The following is a 25,439-nucleotide window of genomic DNA, read 5'->3' as shown; positions in this document are numbered from 1 at the left end:
CGCTTGGCATCAAAGGGGGGGGGGGGGGCGGGGGACGTTGTTTATTATTATTGATTACCAATAACAGTGGTCATGTAACTAGCCACATACGCTGATCGGCTGGTTGCGTATCATAGCAAGCTTTGATCCGGCTGTAATTTATGTGAAAAAGATCTTTTCAGGGATACCCCCGAGCATTTCCCCGTTAGCGATCGGCATCTGGTAGATCGATATGTCCATTGGCTGATGATAAATCCCCTTATTCCATGGTGAAATCTGCGATTCGAAACGTAATCCACAGTACATGATGCTGGTTCAGGATCCGGGTACTAAAATACTCCATTGAAAGGAAAAAAATTAAGTGGTCCATTCGCCCACAGGGCATACTGCAGTGGAGCGATGGCGGCCCCAAGAGGATCTGGCCGGTATTGCACGTTCTCGATTTCACAGACTAGGGAATATATGCAGTGCCGATCCGCGACCTTGGTTATTAAAATGGAATAAAAGCAATAACAACTTGCCACGGCTTTATACGTGATTCTGTCCACAACGCATGGATTCGAAACCCGTATTTATACGTGGTTGGGCGGCAAAGTGTTAAGAATGAGAGGAATAAAATAGTTGATGAGGAATAATGATAGTTTCTCTATTTTCCATCCTTTTGATTCACTTTATGTATAAACTAGGGCTGTCAGTTTATCACGTTAATTAGATTAATTAATTACACAGCTAATTATCACGTTATGAAAATTAACTCAAAATGAATTACATTTTTTTTTCTTTTTTCTTCTTCTTCTTCTTTTTTTTTAAATAACATTTCTTTTTTATCATTCATTCCATAAGAACGTAGAATACACATTTACAGACTTTTTTTTTATATGGTCCATTTGCATGTTCTTATCTGATTCTAGGGACATCATGGATCTCAGGGAATGTATTCCCAGTGTCAGAAATACTGTGTCTGTTACTAGGCTTGAGTAAATTGTAATGAACCAAATGAGAATATCAATTACATTTTTTTTATTATCTTTGACTGTGAATAACACCATGCTAAAATTTACCAGACCTGAAAAATCTAAGCAAATTAATAGATGGAAGATGATTAAACAGAAGGTTTTGTAGATACAGTACTGAATGCTGCCATCCGGACACATGCCATTTGAAATATGATTATAGAATATAGAATATCAGGCATAAAATGGTTATGCGATTAAAATGTGATTAATTAAATTAATTAATTACAAATCCTGTAATTAATTAGATTAATTTTTTTAATCGCCTGACAGCACTAGTATAAACATGTACTAATGTGAATGCGCATGAATGGGAATTAATGTGCATGTGTACACTGGATCTACTATTACCCTGCCCATACCTGTACCTCCCTTCTCCTCAAGACGGCCATTGGGAGTTGATCCTACGTCTGCAAACTTTGCAAACAAAGTACATACTTATTGTAAGTGAGCAGGGCTTGAATGCCACTTGCTCTCACTGACGAACAACAAGAGGTGTATTGCCGAATTATGACAAATTGTCCTTTCAATAAAAATCTATGTAAAATCAATTGACAGACGTCATATCGCAGCCATTGGCAGTAGCTAAAATGAACAAAAAACCCCATTCATCTGGATCAACTAACACCCACTACCGCTGTAGAAATACATTTGATTTATTTGATCAAATAAAAAGTAAATTGACATTCCGTTTCGACTAACGAATCACCCTCCGTGAGGCATTTCTATGGACACATAGTAGTGAAACAGCTAGGGCTGACCTTCGATTTTTTTTTGGCAATCGAAGCTTCGGGGCCGAGCTTCGATTTTAATTCGAAGCTTCGAATTTTTTTTTTTTTATTAATTAATTAATTTTATTTTTATTTTGTGTATCTTATGTTGTGGGACTTGTACAGCACTTTGGTAAACTTTGTTGTTTTTAAATGTGCTCTATAAATAAAGTGGATTGGATTAATGAATTAAGTAGCCCCTTTCGTGACTGTGACGCAGCCAACACGGCTGTGTGATTTAATTCAAGGTGGATCGCTGTTGTCGTTTGAACAACTTCAGATTTCATGGGAACTACCAATCCCCCAAATCAAGAATGTTTAAGATGAATGAAGTAAGATTTTGATTATTTGAAATATGGCCTGTGTAGACTAAACTATGCACAGAATTATGTCAGTCTACAAGGTCCGGATTCTACATGGTCCGGCAATGTAGACCTTGTAGACTCCACTACAGACCAATTATCAGTGAATGTTCATGCATTTTTAAGAAGGGCTACTTCCACAAAAAAACAAAGAAATCACCAAAACATCTCAGTAGCACCTTATCTAAATGTTCTATTTCATATATGGAGATTCATATTTATTTATGTATTGCATGCATTTCTACATTTTATTTCCTATTTTGTTTATTCATCCCAGTATCTTTCTTTCTTATGTGTGGAATTCTACAAGGCATTTACATTCACATTTACATTTAGTCAATTAGCTGACGCTTTTATCCAAAGCGACTTACAAGTTCTGTACGACAAGTCATCAGGAAGGATACAACTCTATCAGCTGAGTAACAATATTCATCAAAGTGTTGCGTGTTACAGTGTAGGTTAGTTTATTAGGACAAGTGCATGACAGTAAGGTTAGTTAGGGTTAGATTTATTTTATTTTATTTTATTTCAGATAATGGTTGAAGAAGTGCGTCTTTAGTCGACGGCGAAAGATTGGATGGGATTCGGCTGTCCTAACTGGGGTGGGTAGTTCATTCCACCATTGTGGGGCAAGGACTGAGAATAGGCGTGTAGGTGGTGTATATGTGTTTGAGGATGATATCCTTCAAACAGGCAATAGTGATGATATAATTTGGGCAGTGCTGAGCTGGGTTCCTTTCCTCCAGTGTATTTGTCCCCCGGCCCCACCCAATGGCCCCATGCACACACACACACACACACACACACACACACACACACAGAAGTAAAAAATTTTTTTTTTTTTAAAATAAAATTGAAAAAATAAAATTAATAGTTTTTTTATTTTTTTTTTTAAACTTCGATTTTTTTTTAATGTTCGAAGCTTGTGCCATCGAATGAAGCTTCGAAGCTTCGAAGTATTTAAGACAGCCCTAGAAACAGCGTGATTTAATCTCAGTGAATTTGGATCCGGGGCACTCCGGAGAGGCTGCCGTTGGATGCCGAACAATGCGGACAGTGTGGCAGATGGACCGACTTTAAAGGCGGCGTTCTTTGGACGCGCTGACGGCCGCGGTGGCATGAACGCGTCTCACTGCCCGGTGACAGCTGTGGAGCCTGGCAGGCAAACCTTGTTCTGTAAAAAGTCCTCCACGAGTTCTTCCTTTAGAACCTGCCCCAGAACATCTTAAGTGGCCTCGACTTACCAGGCCCTTAGAGAGGGGGAACGCATGCTTCCCTAACACCTCCACGATCTCCGGTTGGTCGGTCTCCTCCTTCTTATAGGCAAACCTCGGACTCCTCAGATCCTGGGGGGGGGGGGGGGGGGGGGAGAGAGAGCGAGAGAGAGAGACCTTGTAAATGAAGTAGTAACTTAGTTGATTTAATGGGCAGTAATGTAGAAAGACCAGTGTTTACCAGAGATGTGCTCATCATTTTAAATCTAGTGTTTACCAGTTATGTGATTATTTTTCATGAAATAACTGCATGGAAAATAATTGCATAAAAAACAACTAACAAACTAAATGATTAATCGACTCTAGTTACCTTATAGACCAGCTCTAGTCCTACCAGACCAGCTCTAGTCCTACCTTACAGACCAGCTCTAGTCCTACCTTACAGACCAGCTCTAGTCCTACCTTACAGACCAGCTCTAGTTACCTTACAGACCAGCTCTAGTTACCTTACAGACCAGCTCTAGTTACCTTATAGCCCAGCTCTAGTTACCTTATAGACCAGCTCTAGTTACCTTACAGACCAGCTCTAGTTACCTTATAGACCAGCTCTAGTTACCTTACAGACCAGCTCTAGTTACCTTACAGACCAGCTCTAGTTACCTTATAGCCCAGCTCTAGTTACCTTATAGACCAGCTCTAGTTACCTTACAGACCAGCTCTAGTTACCTTACAGACCAGCTCTAGTTACCTTACAGACCAGCTCTAGTTACCTTACAGACCAGCTCTAGTTACCTTACAGACCAGCTCTAGTTACCTTATAGACCAGCTCTAGTTACCTTATAGCCCAGCTCTAGTTACCTTACAGACCAGCTCTAGTTACCACCTTACAGACCAGCTCTAGTTACCTTACAGACCAGCTCTAGTTACCTTACAGACCAGCTCTAGTTACCTTACAGACCAGCTCTAGTTACCTTATAGACCAGCTCTAGTTACCTTACAGACCAGCTCTAGTCCTACCTTACAGACCAGCTCTAGTTACCTTACAGACCAGCTCTAGTTACCTTACAGACCAGCTCTAGTTACCTTACAGACCAGCTCTAGTTACCTTACAGACCAGCTCTAGTTACCTTATAGACCAGCTCTAGTTACCTTATAGACCAGCTCTAGTTACCTTATAGACCAGCTCTAGTTACCTTACAGACCAGCTCTAGTTACCTTACAGACCAGCTCTAGTTACCTTACAGACCAGCTCTAGTTACCTTACAGACCAGCTCTAGTTACCTTACAGACCAGCTCTAGTTACCTTATAGACCAGCTCTAGTTACCTTACAGACCAGCTCTAGTTACCTTACAGACCAGCTCTAGTTACCTTACAGACCAGCTCTAGTTACCTTACAGACCAGCTCTAGTTACCTTACAGACCAGCTCTAGTTACCTTATAGACCAGCTCTAGTTACCTTATAGACCAGCTCTAGTTACCTTATAGACCAGCTCTAGTTACCTTATAGACCAGCTCTAGTTACCTTATAGACCAGCTCTAGTTACCTTATAGACCAGCTCTAGTTACCTTATAGACCAGCTCTAGTTACCTTACAGACCAGCTCTAGTTACCTTACAGACCAGCTCTAGTTACCTTACAGACCAGCTCTAGTTACCTTATAGACCAGCTCTAGTTACCTTACAGACCAGCTCTAGTTACCTTACAGACCAGCTCTAGTTACCTTATAGACCAGCTCTAGTTACCTTACAGACCAGCTCTAGTTACCTTATAGACCAGCTCTAGTTACCTTATAGACCAGCTCTAGTTACCTTATAGACCAGCTCTAGTTACCTTACAGACCAGCTCTAGTCCTACCTTACAGACCAGCTCTAGTTACCTTACAGACCAGCTCTAGTTACCTTACAGACCAGCTCTAGTTACCTTACAGACCAGCTCTAGTTACCTTACAGACCAGCTCTAGTTACCTTATAGACCAGCTCTAGTTACCTTATAGACCAGCTCTAGTTACCTTACAGACCAGCTCTAGTTACCTTACAGACCAGCTCTAGTTACCTTATAGACCAGCTCTAGTTACCTTACAGACCAGCTCTAGTTACCTTACAGACCAGCTCTAGTTACCTTACAGACCAGCTCTAGTTACCTTACAGACCAGCTCTAGTTACCTTATAGACCAGCTCTAGTTACCTTACAGACCAGCTCTAGTTACCTTATAGACCAGCTCTAGTTACCTTATAGACCAGCTCTAGTTACCTTATAGACCAGCTCTAGTTACCTTACAGACCAGCTCTAGTTACCTTATAGACCAGCTCTAGTTACCTTACAGACCAGCTCTAGTTACCTTATAGACCAGCTCTAGTTACCTTATAGACCAGCTCTAGTTACCTTACAGACCAGCTCTAGTTACCTTACAGACCAGCTCTAGTTACCTTACAGACCAGCTCTAGTTACCTTATAGACCAGCTCTAGTTACCTTACAGACCAGCTCTAGTTACCTTACAGACCAGCTCTAGTTACCTTACAGACCAGCTCTAGTTACCTTACAGACCAGCTCTAGTTACCTTATAGACCAGCTCTAGTTACCTTACAGACCAGCTCTAGTCCTACCTTACAGACCAGCTCTAGTTACCTTACAGACCAGCTCTAGTTACCTTACAGACCAGCTCTAGTTACCTTACAGACCAGCTCTAGTTACCTTACAGACCAGCTCTAGTTACCTTATAGACCAGCTCTAGTTACCTTATAGACCAGCTCTAGTTACCTTATAGACCAGCTCTAGTTACCTTACAGACCAGCTCTAGTTACCTTACAGACCAGCTCTAGTTACCTTACAGACCAGCTCTAGTTACCTTACAGACCAGCTCTAGTTACCTTACAGACCAGCTCTAGTTACCTTATAGACCAGCTCTAGTTACCTTACAGACCAGCTCTAGTTACCTTACAGACCAGCTCTAGTTACCTTACAGACCAGCTCTAGTTACCTTACAGACCAGCTCTAGTTACCTTACAGACCAGCTCTAGTTACCTTACAGACCAGCTCTAGTTACCTTATAGACCAGCTCTAGTTACCTTATAGACCAGCTCTAGTTACCTTATAGACCAGCTCTAGTTACCTTATAGACCAGCTCTAGTTACCTTATAGACCAGCTCTAGTTACCTTATAGACCAGCTCTAGTTACCTTACAGACCAGCTCTAGTTACCTTACAGACCAGCTCTAGTTACCTTACAGACCAGCTCTAGTTACCTTATAGACCAGCTCTAGTTACCTTACAGACCAGCTCTAGTTACCTTACAGACCAGCTCTAGTTACCTTATAGACCAGCTCTAGTTACCTTACAGACCAGCTCTAGTTACCTTATAGACCAGCTCTAGTTACCTTATAGACCAGCTCTAGTTACCTTATAGACCAGCTCTAGTTACCTTACAGACCAGCTCTAGTCCTACCTTACAGACCAGCTCTAGTTACCTTACAGACCAGCTCTAGTTACCTTACAGACCAGCTCTAGTTACCTTACAGACCAGCTCTAGTTACCTTACAGACCAGCTCTAGTTACCTTATAGACCAGCTCTAGTTACCTTATAGACCAGCTCTAGTTACCTTACAGACCAGCTCTAGTTACCTTACAGACCAGCTCTAGTTACCTTATAGACCAGCTCTAGTTACCTTACAGACCAGCTCTAGTTACCTTACAGACCAGCTCTAGTTACCTTACAGACCAGCTCTAGTTACCTTATAGACCAGCTCTAGTTACGTTACAGACCAGCTCTAGTTACCTTATAGACCAGCTCTAGTTACCTTATAGACCAGCTCTAGTTACCTTATAGACCAGCTCTAGTTACCTTACAGACCAGCGCTAGTTACCTTATAGACCAGCTCTAGTTACCTTACAGACCAGCTCTAGTTACCTTATAGACCAGCTCTAGTTACCTTATAGACCAGCTCTAGTTACCTTACAGACCAGCTCTAGTTACCTTACATACCAGCTCTAGTTACCTTACAGACCAGCTCTAGTTACCTTATAGACCAGCTCTAGTTACCTTACAGACCAGCTCTAGTTACCTTACAGACCAGCTCTAGTTACCTTACAGACCAGCTCTAGTCCTACCTTACAGACCAGCTCTAGTCCTACCTTACAGACCAGCTCTAGTTACCTTATAGACCAGCTCTAGTTACCTTATAGACCAGCTCTAGTTACCTTACAGACCAGCTCTAGTTACCTTATAGACCAGCTCTAGTTACCTTACAGACCAGCTCTAGTTACCTTATAGACCAGCTCTAGTTACCTTATAGACCAGCTCTAGTTACCTTATAGACCAGCTCTAGTTACCTTATAGACCAGCTCTAGTTACCTTATAGACCAGCTCTAGTTACCTTATAGACCAGCTCTAGTTACCTTACAGACCAGCTCTAGTTACCTTATAGACCAGCTCTAGTTACCTTACAGACCAGCTCTAGTTACCTTACAGACCAGCTCTAGTTACCTTACAGACCAGCTCTAGTTACCTTACAGACCAGCTCCAGTTACCTTACAGACCAGCTCTAGTTACCTTATAGACCAGCTCTAGTTACCTTATAGACCAGCTCTAGTTACCTTATAGACCAGCTCTAGTTACCTTACAGACCAGCTCTAGTTACCTTACAGACCAGCTCTAGTTACCTTATAGACCAGCTCTAGTTACCTTACAGACCAGCTCTAGTTACCTTATAGACCAGCTCTAGTTACCTTACAGACCAGCTCTAGTTACCTTACAGACCAGCTCTAGTTACCTTACAGACCAGCTCTAGTTACCTTATAGACCAGCTCTAGTTACCTTACAGACCAGCTCTAGTTACCTTACAGACCAGCTCTAGTTACCTTACAGACCAGCTCTAGTTACCTTACAGACCAGCTCTAGTTACCTTACAGACCAGCTCTAGTCCTACCTTACAGACCAACTCTAGTTACCTTATAGACCAGCTCTAGTTACCTTACAGACCAGCTCTAGTTACCTTATAGACCAGCTCTAGTTACCTTACAGACCAGCTCTAGTTACCTTACAGACCAGCTCTAGTTACCTTATAGACCAGCTCTAGTTACCTTATAGACCAGCTCTAGTTACCTTATAGACCAGCTCTAGTTACCTTATAGACCAGCTCTAGTTACCTTACAGACCAGCTCTAGTTACCTTACAGACCAGCTCTAGTTACCTTACAGACCAGCTCTAGTTACCTTATAGACCAGCTCTAGTTACCTTATAGACCAGCTCTAGTTACCTTACAGACCAGCTCTAGTTACCTTACAGACCAGCTCTAGTTACCTTACAGACCAGCTCTAGTTACCTTATAGACCAGCTCTAGTTACCTTACAGACCAGCTCTAGTTACCTTATAGACCAGCTCTAGTTACCTTACAGACCAGCTCTAGTTACCTTACAGACCAGCTCTAGTTACCTTATAGACCAGCTCTAGTTACCTTACAGACCAGTCTGATTGACCGTGTCAAAGGCCTTTTGTAGGTCCAGCATGACCATGCCGCAGTATTTGCCTGCGTCCACCTCTTGTTTGATGTGGTCATTCAAATAGAGAAGGCATGTGTCAGTGGAGTGGGATGTTCTGAAGCCAGATTGGAATTCGTAGATTAGATTTTTTTCCGCTAGGTACTTTTCGACCTGTTCGTAGACAATTTTTTCCATGACTTTCGAGATGGAGGTGAGAATAGAAACAGGGCGGTAGTTGCCTGGGTCTAATTTGCTGCCCTTTTTGTGCAGAGGGGTCACCCTCGCAATTTTGAAGTCCTTGGGGACGTGTCCCTGTTTTATGGAGAGGTTTATTATGTGTGTGATGATTGGTGTGATGGCGGCTGCTGAGTCTGAGGAATTTGGAGGGGATGTTGTCATGGCCAGTGGCCTTGTTAGGTTGGAGGGCGCTCAGTTTATTGAGTACCTCATCTGTTGTTACCATTTCCAGCTTGAAGTCGTCCTTGCGGACCCCTAGGTTTTTGTAGTAAGCTACTATGTGTTCTACCCCATAAAGCCCTGAGTGGGAGGGTAGTTTGTTTACCAGTGTTGTGGCTATGTTTGTGAAGAAAATGTTTAAGTAATTGGCTACATCCAGCTTGTCTGTGATGAGCGTGTTGTCCGTTTTTATGTTTATGTTTGAGAATCTGGTTTTAAGTTTTTTACTGCATCCTAGTTGATTATTGAGTAATTTCCATACCTTATAGACCTTATAGACCAGCTCTAGTTACCTTACAGACCAGCTCTAGTTACCTTATAGACCAGCTCTAGTTACCTTATAGACCAGCTCTAGTTACCTTACAGACCAGCTCTAGTTACCTTACAGACCAGCTCTAGTTACCTTACAGACCAGCTCTAGTTACCTTATAGACCAGCTCTAGTTACCTTATAGACCAGCTCTAGTTACCTTATAGACCAGCTCTAGTTACCTTACAGACCAGCTCTAGTTACCTTATAGACCAGCTCTAGTTACCTTACAGACCAGCTCTAGTTACCTTACAGACCAGCTCTAGTTACCTTACAGACCAGCTCTAGTTACCTTATAGACCAGCTCTAGTTACCTTACAGACCAGCTCTAGTTACCTTACAGACCAGCTCTAGTTACCTTATAGACCAGCTCTAGTTACCTTACAGACCAGCTCTAGTTACCTTATAGACCAGCTCTAGTTACCTTATAGACCAGCTCTAGTTACCTTATAGACCAGCTCTAGTTACCTTACAGACCAGCTCTAGTTACCTTACAGACCAGCTCTAGTTACCTTACAGACCAGCTCTAGTTACCTTATAGACCAGCTCTAGTTACCTTATAGACCAGCTCTAGTTACCTTACAGACCAGCTCTAGTTACCTTACAGACCAGCTCTAGTTACCTTACAGACCAGCTCTAGTTACCTTATAGACCAGCTCTAGTTACCTTACAGACCAGCTCTAGTTACCTTATAGACCAGCTCTAGTTACCTTACAGACCAGCTCTAGTTACCTTACAGACCAGCTCTAGTTACCTTATAGACCAGCTCTAGTTACCTTACAGACCAGCTCTAGTTACCTTATAGACCAGCTCTAGTTACCTTACAGACCAGCTCTAGTTACCTTACAGACCAGCTCTAGTTACCTTACAGACCAGCTCTAGTTACCTTATAGACCAGCTCTAGTTACCTTACAGACCAGCTCTAGTTACCTTACAGACCAGCTCTAGTTACCTTACAGACCAGCTCTAGTTACCTTATAGACCAGCTCTAGTTACCTTACAGACCAGCTCTAGTTACCTTACAGACCAGCTCTAGTTACCTTACAGACCAGCTCTAGTTACCTTACAGACCAGCTCTAGTTACCTTACAGACCAGCTCTAGTTACCTTACAGACCAGCTCTAGTTACCTTACAGACAAGCTCTAGTTACCTTATAGACCAGCTCTAGTTACCTTATAGACCAGCTCTAGTTACCTTACAGACCAGCTCTAGTTACCTTATAGACCAGCTCTAGTTACCTTATAGACGAGCTCTAGTTACCTTACAGACCAGCTTTAGTTACCTTATAGACCTTATAGACCTTATAGACCAAATGAGTCAGTGAACGGGAAAGGCTAGTAGGTAGAAGTGGGTTTTGAGCCTCGATTTGAAGGCATCTATCGAGGGGGCGAGCCTAATGGAGGTGGGGATGCTGTTCCACAGTTCAGGGGCTGCGATAGCAAAGGCACGGCCCCCCCTGAGCTTGAGGCCTCTGATCGGCTGACCTGAGGGACCTGGTGTTGGAATAGGGGGATAGGAGGTCTGAGATGTAGGAGGGGGTGTGACCATTAAGGGCTTTAAAAACAAATAGGAGAACCTTAAAATCTATCCTGTAGAGTACTGGGAGCCAATGAAGGGAGGCAAGGACAGGGGTGATGTGGTCTCTCTTGCGGGTTCCGGTCAACAGTCTGGCAGCAGCATTTTGTACCAGTTGTAAGCGGGACAGGGAAGACTGGTTAATGCCTATATAGAGGGAGTTGCAGTAGTCTAATCTAGATGAAATGAAGGCGTGGATGACTCTCTGAAGGTCTGCAGGGGAGAGAAGGGCTTTGAGTTTGGCAATGGTGCGTAGTTGGAAAAAACATGCCTTTACCACTGAGTTCACTTGTCTGTCAAATTTTAATTGTGGATCAAAAATGACACCTAGGTTCTTGACATACGGCTTGACCAGGGAGGACAGGTTGCCAAGACTGTTGGTAAGGGTGGTGACAGCGTCTGGGGGACCGAAGAGGATTATTTCGCATTTGTTTTGATTTAGTTGTAGAATGTTTTGTGCCATCCAACATTTAACATCATCCAGGCAGGATATGAGACTGTTAAGTAGAGACTGGTTGTTGGGTTTCAGGGAAACGTAAAGCTGTGTGTCGTCAGCATAACAGTGAAAAGAGATGAAAAGAGACCAGCTCTAGTCCTACCTTATAGACCAGCTCTAGTCCTACCTTATATACCAGCTCTAGTCCTACCTTATAGACCAGCTCTAGCCCTACCTTACAGACCAGCTCTAGTTACCTTACAGACCAGCTCTAGTTACCTTACAGACCAGCTCCAGTCCTCTGTTGTTCTCTCCGTGGCTCTGAACGCTGATGGTCTCCAGTCGGCTGATGGCTCCCAGGTTCACATCCAGGATGAATGGAGACTCCTGGACAACGGTGATGGGATGAGAAGAACACAAGCATACAAGATACAAGAGTTTTATTTGTCACGGCATATAGGTATACAGTGAAATGCGGGTGGTCTTGCCCGCAACGATGTGCATAATACAATAGTAATAATATATAATAAGAATCCAACCAAGACCGACATTGTGCAATAAACAAGTAAACAAGTAGGGCATATCGGTATCTGTACATGAGTTATTTACAGAGCATGGTAGGACATGCTAGGTCCTGTGGTAGTGCAGTACACTGTTAGCTACGGATGAGGCACTGGGTCTTTATGTACACTGCTATACAATCTCAAGCTCTACTATACTATTCTTAAAGTGACCTCTCCTTCTGTAAAGTGTCCATAAGTGTGAGCGTGTGCAGCATGAGTGTGTGTGTGTGCTCATGTTAAAGTGGCTGCTAGTGTGTGAGCGTGTACAGTGTGTGTGTTGTGTGTAAGATAAGATAAGATAAGATATTCCTTTATTGATCCCCTTGGGGAAATTCAGGCATCATAGCAGCATGGGGGAAGGGGGGGGTGGTACAGGTAGTAAAAACAACACAGGCAGTGTAAACAATTAGGTCAATTTGGTCAATATAATTTACTATCTAACTAGCTGGGGGGAAAAAAAGAAGAAAAAAAAGAGAGTTCAGTGTTCAAGGCTCTGATGGCCTGGGGGAAGAAGCTGAGCCAAAGTCTCTCTGTCCTCGTTGCAGGCGTTTGCCTGACCGCAGCAGCATGAACAGGCTGTTGTTGGGGTGATGAGGGTCTTTCATTATCCTGCAGGCTCTGGATTTGCACCTCTTGTTGTATAGGACCTGCAGCATTAGAGTGATCCTGTGGCTCGGAGGCCGTATACTTGTGAAATCGCAGAACCTGGGCCAACTATCTTTGATACACGTCAGCCTCCTGGGGGTTGACCATAAATCTTTTTCACAACCGTCAGGGAACCATCTCAAAGTACGGTTTTACCATCGCAGATCCAAAAACAACGTGGTAGTATATGAATTAAGCCTTATTTTCCACATCTACTACCCTGGGACCGTCCCTAAATCTGTTTTGTACAGACTCCCAGACACAAATCCCTGCACTGTCCCGGACATCTGATCTCACAATTCCTCAGGGCGCCCTTAATTTCAAGCCCTGTAAGCTCCTCCCCTTCCATTTCACTCTTCACTGTGTACTATCTAATACATGCAGAGATTACATGAAGAAAACCAAATAGTAGTTGGAATTGTATAAAAGTGGGATGGGAGCAGGGTTCGGGGAAGGGGTAGGAATGGGCACGAGTTAAATTATACAGGGTTTCCATAGTAACATGATAGGAAAGGGATGCCACTGGAATGCTTTTAGAACGTGTCGAGAACAGGATGTGAAACGTGCACAGAGCAATGATCTGAGATGAACACACATTAAAAAGTTACATATTTACAGTCTAAAAGCTTAAAGGCACAATGAGTAGCATTTAAAAAAAAATTGCTTGAGACGTTTCTCTGCATCAACCTTGGGGCAGCAAGTGTGTGTTATAAGTAATATATTTACATATTGTACAATGTGTACATATTACGAATAAGTAGATATATTACATATTCAGCGTTTCTCTTTTTCTGTTTATTCTCTATAAGCGGTTTAACCCCTCACGACTCAAGTTCAATATTTTGGATACAAGGATATTTTGGCACTAGGACATTTGGCACAAGTATATAGAAATGACATACATGCATCTGCTGAAATGTGCAGAAATTACACATGGCAAATAAGTAATGCCCTCCCCTCCCTCTCCCAGGGATAATGAAAATATCTCTTAATCATCTGCAGCTAGCAGCTGAAAATGCATGCATTCAAGGTCATGTAATGTATGGTGCTTTTGATAAACGGTGTTTGTTATGAGAATCAGGTGAAGTAGAACAGCCTACCCTCTCCAGGCTGACGAAGTACACTTTGTAGTCTGTGATGGTCAGAGTGCCGGTCACCAGGCCGGTAAACGGACAGATGTACATCACATCCTTGGCTATAGGAGAGTAGATGACGAGAGAGAGAGAGACACACACACACACAAATAGTGGTCAGTGTTTTTTTTTTTTTTTTTTTTTTTAACACTTTGATTGTCTAAGGCTAAATTCATGATATACCATAGGTTGCCAGCTCTATTTGTCTATGGAGAAGTTCCCCTTCTTTGCAGGGCTATAACTTTTTTAATTCTATTGCTAAATTGCCATTATTAGGGCCCATTCAATGTCCTATATGTATTGTTCAGGGTGTATGAACGTTAAACTTTTTCATTCACATATTCATACAAAAATATGATCTAAAGTATAAGTATGTTTTCATCTCTTTCTGCAGCTTTCTCCAGAACGTGATTTATAGCCCCAAATGCATTATATTGATGATCAAATACAGTTTGATAGCAATCGGCGCGATATAAAAAAATCCAACTGGACGGACTTCTGGAAGTTACTACACGTCATCTGATGTTGACCGGATGGGCGAGGGGGCGTTTATAATTCCGTGGGCAGCGTTATACCATTCATCTAATGTGGGTCAAATGTTCATCATAGCAGTTAGTGTCGAACACGGAAATATTACACGCTAAAACTCACCCCAGTCTCCGCGGGCCGTTGGGCGATCAGCGTGGGGTAGACAGTTTTCCATTATGGGATGTAAAAATATCCGGTCCATTTCCAGCTTGTATAATAGTATATACGTCCAAATCATGTTGTTTATCGAGTTATTGGCAACGGATCGCTATGTATTGTGACGAGCTAGAGTGCCGGAACCTATACCGAGTGCCCGGAAGTAATATGGGTGAACAGCACATCGTCCAAGTAACTTCCTGTTTGGCGATTGCGCCGATCGGCCACCAGATGGCGCTCTTGAACCGCTAGAGGGTTCAGTGGGGCTTTTTGGTGGGTCTCAGGCCAGCGGATGGGAAATATGAATCCGATCACAGATTTTTGAAATATTGATATCAAAGACGAGTTACGGCGTCTTCGGCAACTTGAGCATGGCGGGGAAGGACGCCTAAACTAGTCTTCTGGCAGTTAAAGTGTTAACTTAAATTTGTATTAAACATTTATAGACATACAACACAACATATACAATAACATCAACAACACTATTAAATAGACATAAATAAAAAAATTAATACTCAAAAACTAAATAAAAAATACTGACTTGAGCAGAAATTCCACAAACATAAATAATAAAATGGAAAAACATAAAACAGTTGTCATACCCTAAACAAAAACACAAATAAAAAAGCTAACTAAAGCAGCATTTTGTGACATGGGTTCAGAGACCATCCTTGAACCTCTTTCCTCCTTTACCCTTCGCCCTCTTGTGTTGCATTTGGTTCTTCCTCTGTGATGTCGTTTTCGTTCCCCTTGTAATCCTCCCACTTTCCCCATCTTTCTCCAAATTTCTCTTCCTGTAACCTCAGCATGTGTGTTATCCTCTCCATATCCTGTATCTCCCCTACTATTCCTACCCATTGTGCTATTGTCGGTGGGTCTTCTTTGTACCACAGTCTTGTTATTGCTTTTCTGGCCGCTATCAACATTATCTTTATTAAATATTTGTCCCCCCCTTGTATTCCCTCGTGTGTCAGGTCTCCTAAGTAAAGCACCAGTCCCGTTTGTGGTAACCCGTATCCTAATATTCTGTTCATTGCCTCCCCTATCTCCTCCCAATACCCCTTCAGCTTCTGACATCCCCAGAATATGTGCATGTGATTTGCCCCCTCCTTCCCACACATCCTCCAGCATGCTCTTTGTGTTGGTGCATATTTTCCCTTCAGCTCTGGGGTTATAAAGAATCTGATTATGTTTTTCGATCCAAACTCTTTCCATATCCTCGATCCTGTTGTTGAATGTTGCACCTCGCATATGTTACCCCATTCCTTCCCTGTTATTCCTATCTCTAGTTCTCTCTCCCATTTCTCCCTTATGTAATCGGTCGTGTGTCCCTTGCTGGTCATTATAGCCCGGTACAGTGCTGATATTACCCTTCCTTTCCCTCCTTCGTATGCCCTTACTATCATCCTAATTATTCCATTCTGTTCTTCGTCCTTGTCCCCTCTTATTTCTTTATTATAGTAATCTCTAATCTGTAGATATCTGAAGTGGTCCCTGTTTTCTAGTCCAAATTTCTCCTTTAATTTTTGTAATGTTTGCATTTCCCCCTTCTCTATCAATTTGCATATCGCTGTTGCCCCCCCCCCCCCCCCCCCTCTCCCATCTTCTGAATCCATGGTCCAACCTCCCTGGTTTGAATCTCTTGTCATGTGCTATCCATCTCAGAACCCCTGTCTGCTTCTCCAATTTGTGTGTCTTTACTACTCTGTTCCATATGGTCAAGGTGCATTTGGTGATTGGATCTAACAGTCCCTCTTTCTCTTTGAATAGTTCCCTATCTCCCACCAGAGCTTGTACCTTGTATCCCTCCCCTTCTTTTTCAATGTCTTTCCATCTTGCCTCATACTTGTCGTTACACCAGCATGTCACTGCTCTCAGTTGTGCTGCATAATAGTAATCTTGTAGGCTGGGTACTGCCATCCCTCCCTCTTCCTTTGGTAGTTGTAGTGTTTTATATCTGACCCGTGGTCTTCTCCCCGCCCATATGAACCTCGATATCAGTCTGTCCCACTCCCTGAATTGATTCTGTGGTATTTGTATCGGTAGTGACTGGAACATGATAGTATGTTCATTTGAATGACCTCTATTCTTGAATTGAAGTCCAAGGGCATTACTGTCCATCTCTCTAAGTCTCTCTTGATGTTCTGATTTATCTGTGTATAGTTCACCTCAAACAGTTTCCCCACCCCTCTCGTGATGTTCACCCCTAAGTATTTAATCTTGTCCATGTCCCATCTTATCCCGTACTGTTCCCTAATTTCCGTCGTTGGGGTATAGTTCCATGCTAAGGTCTGTGTCTTTGTCACGTTTAGTTTGTATCCTGAGTAGTGGCCATATTCCTTCAGTAGATCCATCAGTGCCGGGAAGCTCTTGTCTGGTTGTCTCATGTATACTATCACGTCATCCGCAAATAGGCCTAGTTTATATTCCGTTCCCTTTATCCTTACTCCCTTGATGTCCTCGGTCTGTCTGATCAGTTGTGCCAGTGGTTCTATGAAAACGGCGAAGAGCGTTGGTGAGAGACAACATCCCTGTCTGGTAGCCCTCTCTAATCTGATTCTATCCGTCAGGCTGCCATTCACCTTAACCCTCGCTGTCGGTTCTTGATATAGTGCCTTGATCATCTTCATTGCCCTCCCATTCAGTCCGAACCTCATCAATGTTCTGTATAAAAATGTCCAGCTCACACTGTCGAATGCTTTTTCTGCATCCAGGCTAATCAGTACCGCGCTACCACCTTGTTTTTGTATCTCCTCTACTATGTGTAATGTCTTTCTCACGTTGTCCTGTGTCTGTCTCCCTTTAATAAATCCAGTTTGATCTTCATCTATAATGTCTGGCATAAACGTCTCAAATCTCTTTGATATTATCGATGTATACATCTTGTAATCCACGTTGAGTATGGACACAGGTCTGAAACTACTACATAATTCTCTATCCTTCCCTTCCTTCGGTATCGTGGTGATTATGGCTTCCTTCCACGAGGGGGGCATTTTGCCCTCTTCCATCGTGTGTCTGAACGCCGCCCCTAACATGGGTGCTAATTCTGTTCTAAATGTCTTGTAGAATTCCGATGGGAATCCGTCGCTCCCCGGAGATTTGTTGTTTTTAGCTCTACTAATTGCCTCTTCCAGTTCTCGTTCCGTAATTATTTTATTTAATTCTTCATTCTGTTCTTTCCCTATCGATGGTAACTCTAGCTTCTCCAGATATGCTTCTATTTCCTCTTCTCCCGCTGCTTTTGGCTGTGTATAGTTTCTCATAGTATTCTCTAAATGTCCTCTCTATTTCAGCTGGGTCCCTCAATCTTTCATTAGTCTTTGTATCCCTTATTGTGTGTATCGTGTTCAACTTCTGTTGCGTCCTAATTCTCCTAGCCAACAGTCTGGTCGCTTTTGGTCCCCCTTCATAGTACGTTTGTTTCATGAACCATGAATTATTTTCTATTTCCGTCAATAATTCCCTATTTATCCTGGCCTTTACTTCTTTGATTTCTCAGAGCGTTTCCTGTTCTTTTGATATCTGAACCGACTCATTGCCAGACGTGAGCGATTCGACTCACGCTCACGGCAATGAATCGGCTCTTATGAACGAGTCGCTCATGACCGACCCATCACTAGCGTCTGACTATTTCGCGCGTGCAGCATTGGAGCCTAGGTTATGCCAGCCAAGATGAAGAGGACATCGTTCGGCAGATGGACTGAAGATGAAAGTTGTTGCATGTTAGACAGTTCAGTCAGGCTAGCCATCCCGGCTAAAGACAGGGACAGCTAGTTAGCTTTAGCTACGTTATAATATTAAGTGTGGTTCAGTCGGGATATAGCCATGATGATGTCGGCTAGTAGCTAGCTTAGCTAAAGGCTAACTAGCGTTAGCTAACCTAGAGACAGCGCGTGCAGCATTGTTATGCCAAGATGAAGAGGATGGTCGTTCGGCAGATGAACTTCGTCAACTCCACGCGGTTGTCTCCATCCTCTTGGACGTTTGGTGAGTTTTTAATGGACTCTGTTCTATTCCCGCCGTGGATATCTCTCTCTCTCTCTGGAGCCAAACTGGCCGACTAGCTGTTGTAGTACTAGTAGCTAACGGTGTGTGGCCTGGTGTCAGCACCTGTATTGCTTTTCTCATGTTGTACAGTTTTTCAGTGGTAGCCGCATAGCTTGCTTCTGCGTTAGCTAATGGTTAGCGATAGCCGGGTTGAGCTAACTGTTAGCCAGTTAGCTGTTTAGCTACGATGTTAGCTGCCGGCTGCGCTCGGCTGGGAACGTTAGTTTGATGCTATCAGTTAGCCTAGAGTTAGCTGTTAGCTTGTGCTACGACCATTGACATTAGCCGTGAGAATAGCAGGGGGTTCTGGCACTCTGACTACGACATCATCTTTGACAGAAGATGTAGTCGGGCCTGCACCATGACAAGGCTCCGGCCATAGCTTCTTTTTGTCCCGCCAGCGAGAGGCCTTTCGTCAACGTGGAGACCTGTGTTGCGGCCTTTCGCCCTGCGTTCCTCATGCAGGTAAGATGTCATGACATTACCCCACTCTTCCTTCCTTCCCCTCCCGAATGTTTTGTTAATAACGATGTTTTTTTCCAGGCAAAACATATGTTACTTCACAACATTTGGAGATACGACATGTGCTGTGTGTGAATTGTCTTGGTCGTTTGTGTAGCTTGGGTAGCGTTGGGCCGTTGGCCAAAGCTGTGTGTGGCCTGGTGTCAGTACCTGGCTAGCATATTTAGCTGAATGCTGTTTTCTCTGGTATAGACCCTCTTCTCTTTGGATTTAAGTGTTGATCTTTGTCCTTTGTGAAGTTATCTTTTCCTTCTGTTTTGTTCTTCCATTAAAAGTTGAATATCCTTTTAGGGGCTCATCTTTGCTTATCTCTCTCATACATGCTCTCTCTCTAACACACACACACACGACAAACACACATGCTCTCTCTCTCTCTTTCTAACACACACAGTCTGCCTATGGCTGCCTTTCTCGATGGCTAGGCTGTGCTCGCTGAGTCTGTACCTAGTCAAGGATCTTCAGTCACAGTGCTCAGGTATTCTGCCACTGTGTACTCTCTGTTTAGGGCCAAATAGCATTTCAATTTCTTTCCAATGTGTCTCTCTCTCTCTCTCTCTCTCTCTCTCTCTCTCTCTCTCTGTACACTGTATATTGACTGTAGAACGGGAGCTCTCTCTCGCTCTCTCTCTTGCTATATGTTGACTGTATCATGCCCAGCCTCGGGCAGCGCTATTATTTAAGAATATGTTGACTGTATTGAAAAAAAAAAAAAAAAAAAAAAAAAAAAATTTACCATTGGGGGCCTCGCGTTTAAATCTCGCACAGGGCCTCGCATTTCTCCCAGGCGGCCCTGCCTATCCATGGCGTGCATCCCCCTCCAAACATCTGTAATTCCCATTTCCGTCATCTGAATATTCATATATCTACTGATTGGTGCCCGTCCTTTTCTAGTACTCGTGGTGTCTAGGTCGTGATTCAGTACTACATTAAAATCTCCCGCGCATATCAATATCCCTTCTAGTTCCATCACTATCATATAAAAAATGGTCTCATATAAATCCCTCTCACTCTCTGGGGGTGCATAAACATTCACTAACGTAATCATTTGACCCTCCATTTTTCCCTTCACCAGAACAAACCTTCCCTCCTTGTCTCTTACTTCCTTGATCAATTCAAATTTGACTGTGTTTTTGATTAACGTGATTACTCCTCTCCTCCGTTTAAAGGAACTATAGTATGCATTTTCATATCCAAATCTCTTCAGTTTCTCATGATCCTGTGCTACCAAATGTGTCTCCTGCAGAAAAATCACTTCCATCTCACTTTTTTTACATTTCAACATCACTTTGCCCCTCTTTATCGTATTATTCATTCCATTAACGTTTAACGACATCATTTTTATACCTTTAACCATTGTCATCTTTCTTCTTCTTTCGTCTGTCAGTCCCCCCCATGTCACATTCATTCCCCCCTCCGGCTGTAGCCTCCGCTCTCTTCACCGAATACATATAATGATTAACATAAATAAAAAAACATAAACTTTACATAAAGTGCTCCCAAGGCGTCCCTGTGTCCCCCCCTGTCCCCTGCTGGTGGGTGAGGAGTAATTGCTCTCCTAGTGAGAGGCCTCCTCCTGACGGCTTGGGGGTTTGAAACCTTTACCCCCAACCGCTCGTCATATTTGTCCAGCCTTCTTACTGTTTTTATTGCTGTCAAGCTCCTGGTCAAAAGCGCTCGGTCCTTCATTCTGATCAAAGACCCCCATTTCCTAGGTCCCTCTCAATGTGGCTCATATGTTCCAGTGTCCCTCCTTCCTCCCAAACCCGTGTGTGGTGTCTTCTGTGTACCCCTTCTTACTTTCTTTTCCTCCCCTCTATTATATGGTAACTCATTTACGTCTATTCTGCATCGAACATTGTACATATGTCTATACTGAACACTGTGACCTCATTTTTTTACTTCTAATTTACATACTATACTATGTTATTTTATTTCATACTTATATTATCTTGTCTTGCACAGTCTCTGAAGCGTAACTGTTACGAAGGATCAGATTAAACCGAATATATATATTTATTAATTGATATATATTGCATAATATTTGTATATCGTTTGATATCCCTTGTGTATTCCTTGTACATATACACGGAATATCCCTTTACCTAGTACAGACCATAATATTTCATTCTCTTATTGGACAGCGGTCCCTTAGGCGCCACTGCCATACCCCCAAGGTCTAGTTCAAAGTCACCGCCAAAGACATGCCTGGACATGAACGGCTCTGCGCAAGGATACAAGACAGGAATAAGGCTGGTACTAGTTTGTTCACCTAACGTATAAATACGGCGCAGGTGAATACAGAAGTATGTTACCCAATAAGTTGAAGCCTCACCCACGATACAACGTGCGGTGAAGTATGGCCTGTTTGGCTCCAAATAGAGCATTGAGACCGTGTGCGAATTAATAACTGAAGTATCAGAGTTTAACGCTGTACCGTCGAGTTCGACCTATTCTATTAATTCAGTAATAGTCTATTTATGTATAGTGTATCGTGCGGCTACCGTTCTACAGTGACCAGCATCACCAACGTTTCCTCGTACCAGCTAGTGTGCTTATCCAGGCTGGGCAGCTTACCCTGGCGCCTTCACCCGAGGAGCCCTAGACGAGGACCGTGTGGACATGTACACTGGATAACCTACCCGACGACTACATAGCCCTTTTCGGCTGGATTATATTTGCTTTGGTCCTGTAACTGATGGAGCGGAGAATCGTCTACACCCACAATTGTGTGGGATTTACCCTGTGAGGAGCAACGTCGAGCCCGCCTCTCAGAAGCCTGAGGCTGGCTAGCTTTCTTCCATGCGGAGCTGCATGCCGGAGAACAGCTGTTATTCGTCTGCGGATCAAGAGATTATTGCACCGTCTCCTGTACTTGGAGTCTCCCTATTCTTCGTTGACCCAGACTCTGCTACCGACAAATCCTCACCCCTTGCTGGCCTACAACCGGAGGGACCCTACCAGTATCTCCCGCTGCCTTACTAGTGTACCATAGATATAATTCCTAAGATACAGGTGGTATTCATTATCTCCTGCGTAATATGATAATGGACTTACGTTATTGATTTACTCACGCACATTCTTTCGCCTTATAAGGGCGACCCTACGTAAAGTATTGTTATATACCATCATTGCTGCTAATAAATATTATTATAACCCAGTTTTGTGTGGAACCGTGTCATTGTGGGAAGTGTTCATCTGATATACCTGTGTACTGTATGGCCAGTAGTAATGTACATAAGACAGTAGTGGTTTAATGATACCATACTTATATAATACAGTCAGGGAATTGTACCCCTCAGTTACAATTGGTCCTTCGAGCCGGATGGTAACTAGTGTAATATTAATATAGTAGTATTAATATTGACATGGCCAATGATGAACACTCCACAAACGGTTCTCCTAAAATAGATCGCCCGCAGCGTAGACGGCAGACACCTCAGTACTTAGAGGACGACGTTGCCCGTATACTACCTAGCTTTCTACAGACGTTAAACGCGGAAAAAGTAGATAGTAAAATTATGTCCAACCCTACCGACCAGGCTACCCCGCCAGTAGAGACCCTAGTGGGTTCTAACGTAACTGACCAAGCTCACGGGGGGGACCAGGAGGGACCTGACATGACTTTACCCCCCGCCAACGTCGACAAGGTAGTCCCCGGAGAGCTCCAGGATAAAGAAAGCCCTCCAGGGATGGAACCCGACCCACCACAAGAAGAGACGCGCACCCAGGAGATGGATCTCCTCGGTACGCGACAGGAGAACGGATCTCCAACGAGTACTACCAGAAGCCGATCACCTCAACCAGCGTCTTCCCCCAGCGAGGCGGACAAGATGCTGGCGCAGGCCTTTATCGCCAGCCTGGCAGCCTCAACCGAGCGCGATCGACTCCAAGCACAGACGCTTAGCGAGCGCGAACATTCTTCCATGGAAAGAGAACGCCTTCAAGCGCAGCAACGGAGTGACGAAGACCGCATACGCCTGGAGATTAGACGCCTCCAGACGGAAGAGAATATGGAAAGAGACCGCGCCGAAGCCCAGCGCGCCGCCGCCGGTGCCCAACGCGAAGCAGAGCGCGACCTCGCTCTCACCAAGCGCGAAGCCGAGCGCGACCGATTACAAGCGCAGATAATGGAGCAGCTGATTGCCAGGGTAACCCCCCCTCCCTCCGCACGGGGCTCCAGGGCCTCGTCAAGACAAGGGTCTAGGGCACCCTCCCCTACCCGATCAAGCGACCCTGAGCCCGGCCAACAGAGAGAGCCTATACCCCTCTCCGAACCCCTTCCCCGACCGGTCCAAGCGAGACCCAGCAACAGGGAAGAACCGGCCTATGCCGCGGAGAGGCTAAATAGACGACTACAGGATCTAGATGACCTGGCAGAGGAAGAAGAAGAGGGAGAGGAGGAGAGTCAAGCCCAACAGCATCACCGTACTCCACAGGACCAGGAGGTCCAGTACAGCCCAGACTTTACCCCCGCGGCTCTGCGCTACAGACCCCCGACTCAATTCACGGGTGAGCTTGACGCACGACCAGCCCCGAGGAACAGCACCTGGGTACGCGGGCCTTGGTACCCGACAGGTACCAGCCCACCACGACAAGTAAGAGGAGACTCGCCTAGGAGGCCTCTCCTCCAACGCTCACCGATGTGCCAGCCATCCATGGCATCGTACCTTGGCACACCGACGTTCCCGGACTTCACACACGAGAACAGAGCACAGTACACAGAGCTACGAATGTGCTTAGAGACAATGATGTCCGATGTAACAGACGAACCGTACAAGTATGCTATCCTACTCAAGCACCTGAAGGTGCCCCGAGCGCACAATATAGCGCTGGCATATTCCACCTCTACTACCCCATACACCGCGGCTCTAGCAGCCCTCGACCAACGATATGGACGCATATGGGACTACGTAATACAAGAGATAAGGAATATTGACCGTCTACCCCCAGCCACAGACAATCGCTCACTAGATGACCTGTCTATCAAGGTACAATCCCTGGTAGGGATGCTGGGGGCGCAAAAGGAAAAGGGTATGCACGAACTGTACGCAAACTCTAATGTTGAGAGGATTTTAGAGAAGCTTCCGCCCGCCCGACAAGAGCGCTTCAGGCGGCAAAGAGACCACCGTGATCCTAACGGTCCCGAGCCATCCCTCCTAGACCTAGCCGACTTCCTGGCGAGAGAAGTCAACAGCCTACGGTTGGATACGTTCGTGCGGAGCACACCAAGCTCCAGAGAGGGACCTAGGAGAGCAAACGATGGCCGCAGGCTGGTGACCGTCATGCACCAAGCCGAATCAGTACCGAGCAACAAGAACCACAGTACCCCCTCGATGAAAGAGAAGTGGAAGATTGTATGCCCGTACTGCGAAAGGGAACACTGGCTGTCACACTGACACGTTCAAGAAGATGACGGCCGACGAGGTGAGTCAATGGATAAAGTCCAACCGACGCTGTTACCGATGGCAGCCGAGTCACATGGCAGCCGAGTGCCGCTTAAAGAAGAGGTGTAGTCGGTGTGACGGAGCCCACTTGGACGTCCTACATGACAGTAACAGAAGAAAGCCTGCACCCTCAAGCAGCACAAAGGCAAGTGTTATGTACATTGACCCCGCCAGCAGCGGGGGCGCCCGGGTGCTCTTGAAGGTGGTCCGCGTAACATTGAGTTACGAAGACAAGGTCATGGACACCTACGCCGTCCTTGACGACGGGTCAGAGAAGACCCTTCTCCTCGCGTCCGCTGCGGCCCAGCTGGGGCTGCGGGGGAGCGAAGAAACAATGGCGATTCGGACAATAAGAAGAGACCTGAAGACGATAAAGGCCGAGAATGTCTCCTTCACTATCGCAGCAAGCGGGCAGCCAGAGAGACGGTATAGGATCACTAACGCTTTCACCAGCCAAGACATAGGCCTGTCGCAGTACACCTACCCCATCGCCAAGCTGATGGATAAATATGTGCACCTGCGTCAACTACCTATACCGCTCATAGACGGTGCCACCCCGACCCTGCTGATAGGATCCGACCATGCACACCTCATCGTCCTGATGGACCGGGTCCACACTGGGCCCAGAGGCTGTCCAGCAGCAGTCGAGACCCGCCTAGGATGGACACTACAAGGCCCCCTCTCTAGGTCTCCTAACCGAACAGCAGCCACTAGCTGCCTCCACTCCAGAGTGACAGAAGAAGACACCACCCTCCTACAGCACGTCGAGAGGCTATGGACACTAGAGACAATGCCCTTTAAGAACGAAAAG

The 25,439-nt window shown here is 44.6% G+C and overlaps 1 protein-coding gene across 4 annotated transcripts in view; it reads right to left on the bottom strand.

Moving 5' to 3' along the window:
* Nucleotides 1-25,439, bottom strand: part of mtmr1a (myotubularin related protein 1a) — a 367,207-nt gene that overhangs the window by 304,727 nt on the left and 37,041 nt on the right. For 3 of the 4 annotated variants that reach the window (XM_084312594.1, XM_084312595.1, XM_084312596.1), the window contains 3 exons: nucleotides 13,899-13,993; nucleotides 11,870-11,977; nucleotides 3,369-3,470 (listed from right to left, as the gene is read on the bottom strand). In XM_084312594.1, coding sequence (XP_084168720.1) covers nucleotides 3,369-3,470; nucleotides 11,870-11,977; nucleotides 13,899-13,993 — 305 coding nt within the window. The remainder of the gene's footprint in view (nucleotides 1-3,368; nucleotides 3,471-11,869; nucleotides 11,978-13,898; nucleotides 13,994-25,439) is intronic. The other variant, XM_084312597.1, reaches the window with a different exon arrangement.

The sequence above is a fragment of the Notolepis coatsorum genome (genome assembly GCF_963971535.1).
Source record: "Notolepis coatsorum genome assembly, chromosome: 4".
NCBI classification, from domain to species: Eukaryota; Metazoa; Chordata; class Actinopteri; order Aulopiformes; family Paralepididae; genus Notolepis; species Notolepis coatsorum.
The sequence above is the reverse complement of the archived record's forward strand: the minus strand, read 5'-3'. Positions and strand labels throughout refer to the sequence as shown.